The sequence below is a fragment of the Asparagus officinalis genome, chromosome 8 (assembly GCF_001876935.1).
Source record: "Asparagus officinalis chromosome 8, Aspof.V1, whole genome shotgun sequence".
NCBI classification, from domain to species: Eukaryota; Viridiplantae; Streptophyta; class Magnoliopsida; order Asparagales; family Asparagaceae; genus Asparagus; species Asparagus officinalis.
In genome coordinates this window covers 124,802,838-124,811,902 of record NC_033801.1, presented here as the reverse complement: position 1 = coordinate 124,811,902, position 9,065 = coordinate 124,802,838, and the positions used below count along the sequence as shown (strand labels likewise).

General features: G+C 43.7%; 1 protein-coding gene across 1 annotated transcript; it reads right to left on the bottom strand.

Annotated features, from left to right (window-relative positions):
- On the bottom strand, positions 7,460-8,775 carry LOC109822918 (protein LURP-one-related 8-like). The gene is made up of 2 exons (XM_020389189.1): positions 8,481-8,775; positions 7,460-7,906 (listed from the first exon to the last, which is right to left on the bottom strand). Exons 1-2 carry the CDS (start codon positions 8,727-8,729, stop codon positions 7,559-7,561), a joined length of 597 nt encoding a protein of 198 aa, XP_020244778.1. The 5' UTR covers positions 8,730-8,775; the 3' UTR covers positions 7,460-7,558.

Sequence of the window (9,065 nt, the reverse complement as noted above, 5' to 3'; positions counted from 1 at the left end):
AATCTCATTCCCAAAGTACACTCAAGATTGAATCAAATCCAGTGTGTTTAAGAGAGATCGATCTGAATTTTGTATTCGTTCTTCTTCCATTCGTTTTCCTTTCCAGTCAAGTGGTGGAAGTCACAGTTAGCTTTGGTTCGCTAGTACAGCTTTGCAGAAGTGCTTCTCCGAAGCTGTGAAGGAGTGTTATATATTCGGAGACAACGTCCGATCATCCTGTAAGCACCATAGCAGGGGGCGTAATTTGTCTTAAGGAGATTCGTCACTTGACGTACCTCGACGTACCTCACTCCAGCAATTCTAGTTCTTTCTCTCTCCTACAGAAAGTGCTTTTCCTATCAGTTCTTTTCAGGAATATTTTATTCAATTTAATTTCGGTTATTGATTTAATACTGGATTATTTACTATGAAACTAACAAAATCTGAGTAGAATTTACCTTTGAGGATGGATTTGGATTCATGTTGACCAAATAAATCCAAGAGAAGTTTGCAGTTGAATCTGGAGCGGATCGGATCAAAGAGCACTCGATCGACAACCCATGAATCAATCACCATCGAATTAGAGTTTGATTGAACTAGGGTTTGCTCGAAATAGGGTTTGCTTTAACTAGGGTTTGATGGAACGAGAGAGGGGAGATTTTTTTTTTTTTTGGGGAAGGGGGCAGAGAGAGGATGGAGTCGCTGTTGGGGATGCACAACCCCCCTGATGCGATTTGGAAATAGAGATTTAGGAGAGAAGAGAGAAAATCAAACAGTCTCAAACACACAAGATTTACGTGGTTCGCTTCTCAATGTGAGAAACTACGTCCACGGCCGCCGCAGGAGAAAAATTCACTCTTTTTCGTCTCTTTACATCATGCCCTAATCAACCCTTTTATAGACTTAAGGGTTTAACAAGTAAACAAGGAAACATATCAAATCAGGTTAAAAAACGAATCTGGGCCAAAACCCGACTCCGGTCGACCGCAGCACCACGTGCGGTCGACCGCGACGAATCCTATTCCTGATCGAGCTCTCTGGACTTTGGGCGGTCGACCGCAGCGCCATGTACGGTCGACCGCGATGAAGACAAAACTCTGGACTGCTCTCTGGACTTTGAGCGGTCGACCGCAGCGCCACAGACGGTCGACCGCGATGAGCTCCTGGCCTGTGCACCCAGCTGTGCACGACGTCGGTCGACCGCCGCGCCATGGCCGGTCGACCGCAAAGCTGCCAAATCTCTCCTTCGTCGTTTTGCTTGAACTTCTTCATCGTCAATCCTGTTCCAACTTTGTTTCTCCTCTCTTCTGAAATGTAGGGCATGCCTGATAGTTAGGCTTCACATATCCTAACAATCTCCCACTTGGAGACTAACTATCAATCTCTTCCAACTCTCTCTGTGGCGACGGCCTCCATATCATCAAGTGCTGAGGACAACTGAAGTTGAACACAACTTCAGTTTCTCTGTAGTGACAACCTTGGTAAGCATATCAGCTGGGTTCTTGCTTCCTTGAATCTTCACAAGTTCCAACATGTCCTCGTACAACGCTGATCTTATGAAGTGGTAGCGGACCTGTATGTGTTTGGTCCTTGCATGAAAAGCGGGATTCTTTGCCAAATGAATTGCGCTCTGGCTATCACAATATAGGACACTCTTCTCATTCTTCTGTCCCAGCTCTTCTAAGAAACCCTGCAACCATATCATCTCCTTGCTTGCCTCTGTCACCGCAACATATTCAGCCTCTATCGTTGATAAAACAACGATCTTCTGCAACTGAGAAATCCAACTAATAGCTGTAGAGCCCAAAGTGAATACGTATCCTGTAGTGCTTCTTCTCTGGTCTATCTCACCACATAGTCTGCATCAACAAAACCCTGCAGGACTAACTTGCCTCTTCTGAAGCATAGACAATCATCTATAGTACCTCGCAGGTATCTCAGAATCCACTTTACTGCTTCCCAGTGCTGCTCTCCTGGATCTGACATAAATCTGCTCATTGTTCCCACTGCATGGGCAACGTCAGGTCTCGTGCATACCATGGCGTACATAAGGCTTCTAATGGCTGAAGCATATGGAACCTTAGCCATATATTCTTTCTCTTTATCAGTCTCAGGACACTGCTCCTTAGTCAGTTTGAAGTGACTGGCTAACGGTGTGCTAACGGCCTTAGCACCACTCATCCTGAATCTCTCAAGCACCCGTACGTCTAATGTACTCGGCCTGAGATAGCCGCAGTGTGCCCAAGAGCTTATCTCTAATGATCTTCATCCCCAATATCTGCTTTGTTGCGCCTAGGTCCTTCATGTCAAACTCACTCGACAGTTGCTTCTTCAGCTTCTTGATCTCTCTCATGTCTGAGCCAGCCACAAGCATGTCGTCGACATATAGGAGCAGGATGATGTAACTCTTGTCAAACTATTTGACAAAACAACAATGATCAGCATTGCACCTGGAATAACCGTTCCTGTGCATGAATCCATCAAACTTTTTGTACCATTGCCTTGGAGCTTGTTTTAGGCCGTACAAGCTCTTCTTCAATCTGCATACCATCTTCTCTTTTCCCTTCTGAGTAAACCCCTCTGGCTGCTGCATATATATCTCTTCTTCTAGATCACCGTGGAGGAAAGCTGTCTTTACATCTAGCTGCTCGAGATGTAGATTTTCAGCTGCAACAATACTCAGGACTGTTCTGATGGTAGTCAGTTTGACTACTGGAGAGAAGATCTCTGTGTAATCAACTCCTTCTCTCTGCTGAAATCCTTTAACCACCAATCTGGCCTTGTATCTCTTGGAACCATCATGTTCCTCTTTGATTCTGTACACCCATTTATTGCTCAAGGCTTTTTTTCCCGTTGGTAGCTTCGCAAGTTCCCATGTCTTGTTGGTGTTCAAGGATTTTATTTCATCTTTCATAGCAAACTCCCACTTGCTCGCATCATCCACTCGGAGGGCCTCATCATAACTTTCTGGCTCTCCACCGTCACTCAACAATAGGTAGTTGAGATGAGCTCTGGGCTGTAGTGATGGATACTTTGGATTTGGCTTGGGGACTCTAGCTGACCGCCTCAACTCTCTGACGGGCGAAACTGGCTCTCCAACTTCATCTGCCCCCTCTGAGGTGGTCTCATCCATCATCTCTTCTTCTTCATCAGAACTCGCTTCGGGATTGTCTCCATCTGAGGCATCATCTGACTCAAAATATGTAGGATCACTCTGCATCGTACTAGTGGGCTGAACGGCATCACGATCTTTGTAGAGGACTGTTTCATTAAAGACCACATCCCTGCTTCTGATGATTTTCTTGTTCTGCTCATGCCAGAACTTGTAGCCAAACTCATCGCCGTCATAGCCAACAAAGAAACATTTTAAGGACTTAGGATCGAGTTTGCTTCTAGCATGATCACTCAGATGTACATATGAAACACATCCAAATACTCTCAGGTGAGAAAGGTTTACCTGCTTTCCACTCCATACTTCTTCAGGTATTTTGTGCTCCAAAGGCACTGATGGTCCCCGGTTGATCAAGTAGGCAGCTGTGTTGACTGCTTCTGCCCAGAATTACTTTGGAAAACCTGCTTGTAACCGCATACTTCTGGCTCTCTCAGTCAAGGTTCTGTTCATGCGTTCTGCTATGCCATTCTGTTGGGGGTGTACCTGGCACTGTCCTCTCTAATCTAATGCCGCTGTCATAACAGAACTTCTTAAAATCTGAGTCTTCATACTCGCCGCCGTTGTCAGAACGAAGCTTCTTGATCTTCAAACCGGTCTTGTTCTCAACCATAGCCTTCCATCTCTTGAAGACTTCAAACACTTCTGATTTATGTTTCATGAAATAGACCCAAGTCTTCCTCGAGTGATCATCTATAAAGGTCACGAAATATAACCTTCCGTCGGTGGATGGAACTGATGCTGGGCCCCACACATCTGTGTGAACTAACTCAATCTTCTCTTCTTTAGGAGTTCTGCCAACCCTTTTGAAGCTTATTCTCTTTTGTTTCCCTAGAATGCAGCTTTCACATAGGTCAATTTCAGCCGATCTCAAACCTGGTAACTTCCCGTTCGATTGCATAACCTTTAGGCCTTTGCTACTCATGTGACCTAACCTCTGGTGCCACAAATTTGGGTCTTCACTGCCTTCAGCCACTGCAATGGAGCCTCGTGCATCTATCGTCATGTAGAGAGATCCCGTCTTTGTACCACGGGCAACAACCATGGATCCCTTTGTAACCTTCTATGTATCACATGCAAAGGTTGATACGTATCCCTCTTTCGCCAATTGTCCTATGGAGATCAGATTTTTCCTCAAGCTAGGAACATGTCTCACATCGCTCAGCTTCCATATAGACCCATTGAGCTTGATCTGCACGCCTCCTTTGCCAACGATATCACAGGGCTGATCATCACCAAGATAGACTTTTCCTAGGTTTCCTGAAACATAGTTCTCAAATAAATCTCTATTTGAGGTGACATGAAACGAAGCTCCTGAATCCAGTACCCATGATTCAGTTTTGCTCTCCAACGAACAGATTAGGGCATCATCTGATTCTCCTGAGGCCACGTTCGCTTCAGTCTTGTTCTCCTTGTCTTTCTTGGGTTCTCGGCACTGATTTTCATAGTGGCCAAACTTGCCATAATTCCAGCAGTCTATCTCCTTCTTGCCCTTGCGGTTCCTGGACTTTGGCCTTCCGTTCCTCGAGTTAGATCTTCCTCGGCTACTCCCTCTATTTCTGTTTCTGTTTCTTCCTCTGCCTTCAAGATTCAACGCCGACCCTGAATTAAAAATCCCTTCCTCTTGTCTTCTTATTTCCTCAGTCATAATCATGTCCACCACCTCTGAAAACTTTAGCTTTGATTTGCCACATGATCCACTGATCGAGATAACGGTGCCCTTCCAACTGTCGGGCAATTGACCAAGTATCAAGAGGGCTTGGATTTCATCGTCAAACTGAATATTGACCGAGTTTAGTTGATCCGTAATCTCGTTAAACTCTCCGCATCTTTCATATCCGTCGGCTTCTCTCCCAATGGTAGGTATAAATCCTTCTGATAGAGGTAGTCCTCCATCTGCATCTTCCAGAACCCGAAGTTTGTTCCATCAAACTTCTCAATCTTGGATGTTTCCTTCTCAGATCCCATTGTCTCTGACCTCAAATCGCTCGCGCCGAACCTGGCTCTGATACCACTTGTTGGGGATGCACAACCCCCCTGATGCGATTTGGAAATAGAGATTTAGGAGAGAAGAGAGAAAATCAAACAGTCTCAAACACACAAGATTTACGTGGTTCGCTTCTCAATGTGAGAAACTACGTCCACGGCCGCCGCAGGAGAAAAATTCACTCTTTTTCGTCTCTTTACATCATGCCCTAATCAACCTTTTTATAGACTTAAGGGTTTAACAAGTAAACAGATCAAATCAGGTTAAAAAACGAATCTGAGCCAAAACCCGACTCCGGTCGACCGCAGCACCACGTGCGGTCGACCGCGACGAATCCTATTCCTGATCGAGCTCTCTGGACTTTGGGCGGTCGACCGCAGCGCCATGTGCGGTCGACCGCGACGAAGACAAAACTCTTGATTGCTCTCTGGACTTTGAGCGGTCGACCGCAGCGCCACAGACGGTCGACCGCGACGAGCTCCTGGCCTGTGCACCCAGCTGTGCACGTAGACGGTCGACCGCCGCGCCATGGCCGGTCGACCGCAAAGCTGCCAAATCTCTCCTTCGTCGTTTTGCTTGAACTTCTTCATCGTCGATCCTGTTCCAACTTTGTTTCTCCTCTCTTCTGAAATGTAGGGCATGCCTGATAGTTAGGCTTCTTCACATATCCTAACAGACGCCTAGGTCGGGAATGGAGTCGGGAATTTTGAAGGAGGCATCGAATGGGATTTTCTCTCCCTCTCTCTCATTTTCACTCCGATCAAGTTAGGAAAGGGGAAAAGAACCGGGTATATAGGTGTCTTTCTACAGTGATTTTAAGATTCACTTTCTTTCTCATTTTTTTCCAAACCAAACACAGAAAAATTACTTTCTATTACACTTTCTTTTCCTTTCCTTCATTTCCCTTCAAACCAAACAGGGCCTTAGAGAGCTATAGATTTCTTTTCTCATTTATTGCGGCCCATGTAGCACGTATTGGCAAACAAGGAAAAGGAACTTAGGGGTTGTTTGGTTGATGTATTTGGCATTGGGGGTTGGGCAGAAAGCCTGCCAAAAGTGCTATTTTTGCAGGCTTTCTGCCCAACCTCCAATGCCAAATACATCAACCAAACAACCCCTTAAAATAGGAAAAATAGAATTAGTTTCAGATGTATGTAACATTCTTTATTAGATATTTTCCTTAGCAAAAAGATGCATTTTTTTCCAGGCGAAGAGCACAAATGAAGTCAGGTGTGAAGCCAACAGCTAAGAAACCGCTGATTTGGACAACCAACAGCCAAAAAGACACCACTCTCTTTAGAACACACAGCGTCAAAGAGTTAATACGACACGCATCAATATTCGTGCTTGCTGGTTCAGTAGCAGGACTTGTTAGGTCATAGAGAGTGACAAGCTTGAGGCCAAATATGTCTTTTTGTTTTTCCTCTAAGAAATAAATAATAACTGTTAAGACCTGATTTTGTGTTCAACTTAGGGTCTGTTTGTTTGTACGGAAGTAGTAAAGAAGTAACTGAAGTAGAGAAAGTTTCTCCTACTTCAAGCAAAAAATTATATTTGTTTCTTCGAAAAGACTACTTCAGCTACTTCCATAAATGCAGATGTGGCGTCTAGGTGACACTTCTACTTCCTAGATTTTTTTTTCGCCCTTGAAAGCTCAGAAGTAGAGGGGAAGTGGATAAAAAGTGGTGTCCAATTAAATTAGAGATTCACCAAGGGCAGATGATCTTAAATAATATATCCAATTTCTATCCAAACAAACAAATAAATAAAAGAAGATGATAATATATCCAATTTCTATCCAAACAAACAAATAAATAAAAGAAGATGATGAAGTACTATTTCCGCTACTTCTAAAAATACAAATAAATAAAAGAAGATGATGAAGTACTATTTCCGCTACTTCTAAAAATATATGAAACAAACAAAATAGATACTATTTCTGTTACTTTCTACATCACAATTGAGGAAGCTACATCTTCGATCCACTTCTTACTTCTAATAGTTACGTCCATCCAAACAGGCCCTTAGCGTGCAAGTTCCATTCAATACTTGCAACTTGAGTATAAGTTATATTTTAGATAAATTACAGTAAACCCTTTGAACTTTCAGCGAACTTTCAGCGTTTGAGGATAAGTTAACATCAAGAGCAAATAAATGTACTATCAGTCAATGCAAAATGTACTGAACCTTAAGAAGGAAAAAAAAAAGATAAAGAAAAAGAGATGTCTTAATCTCCAATCTATACATCCAACAACCTAGAATGCATAGACAAAAAAGACCAAAAAAAAAAAAAAAAAATTCTTCCAACCACATGTAAAAACAAAAAAAAAAAAAAAAAAATTCTTCCAACCACATGATTCAAGATGCACATACATGTACAGCCTCTCTCTGCACGCCCTTGGTATACACCGTATCTCTACCATCTACGATCCGTACATCTGTTCCAACACGATGACCATCGCCATGTTAAATGACAAATCTACCCCCGGCTGAACCACGAGGCGAAATACGTCGCCACCGAGGGCAACGCCTTTAGGGGCCTCCTTTCTTCGTATTTCCGCCACTGTGTTCCGTTGGCCGTCGTAGACCGTACAGCTACGCTGCGCATACGAGCCCTCGACGGAATACGAGTGAGGGCTACGTGGACGGCAAGGGGTCACGTGAGCGAGCCCTTTGGAGGGGAGGAGGGTCACGTGCTTCTTTACCGAAGAGAGGGGCTCGACCGTCTCTTCCTTGTCGTAGATTAGCCAGGTCTCGGTTAGACTCAGTCTCTGCATAACGTTATCAGACCACGAGTTAGATCGAACATTTCTTCAATTAATGGAGCGTTCTCTAAACTTCTAATAACATATTTTGATCTAATATCGTTGTCGCGTCAAGTTTGATGTCGTTAGAACACCAAAAAGTTATTACGAAAGTAAAATGGAAAAGATCGAAATATAGAGAGTTGCTTATGAGTGAAATTCGAAGAGTATTTCGACAATTCGAACAAGAGCTGTTCCTATCGCATGTTGTGGTTCTGACTACTCCAAATCAAACACACATCGAACCTACTCCAAATCAAACACACATCGAACCTTCACAGATTCCTTAGAGTGGCCTATATACTTCACATATTGTTAGAGGGTTATTTTTGGAATTACAACTCTACTATTTAAGGTATTCTGATAGGATCTCTTCTGCGGCACAAAATAATCTATTTCCACTTTAAAATTTATATTATTAACAAAAATCAAACAAAAACAGAATCTTGGCAGATAAAAACTAACTATCTAGGATCCCAAGTTTCAAATCTAACAAAAAAAAAAATCATTTAAAACAATCAAAATTTCAAGAAAAAATTACCTTTCTTCTAATACTAAAGAGGGGCTTTCCACAAGAATCCATGAGGACAATCTCGTCATTTCGCCCTCCGGAGTAACTATCCACCCGGAAACGGAGATTCCCTTCTCCGTCGAACACCGTGAACCCCTGGCAGTTGAAAAGCAGCGACTTTCTCCACACCGTCATCACCTCCTCCTTGTCCGCCGTCAAATCTGACGGCGGAGTGGACGGAGATTCGGCCGAGGGAGCGTTCGGGTAAACCTTCGTCATCCGCCGAATAAAACGGAGCAAAAAATTCGGGCGGAGATCCTGAAGAGTTTTTTTTTTAAGGGAAGGAGGAGGCCGCTGGGGGTCGTATTTATATGTTTTGTTGACGAAAATGCCCCTGGAGGTTGAAGGACACGTGGCGGTCAGTGACGATGATAAGATTCGAGTTGTTTGGACGGCAACGTCAGCGTGATGGTGGTGTGGCCCATGATAGACGCGGAGGCATTTTTTTCATGGTTTTTAATTTCGGTTTTTCTATAGAGTGCCCTTGGGCACTCTATAAGAGAGGAGAGAGATAGAGAGAAATGAATGACCGGCGTTGACCCTGGGGTTTTGACC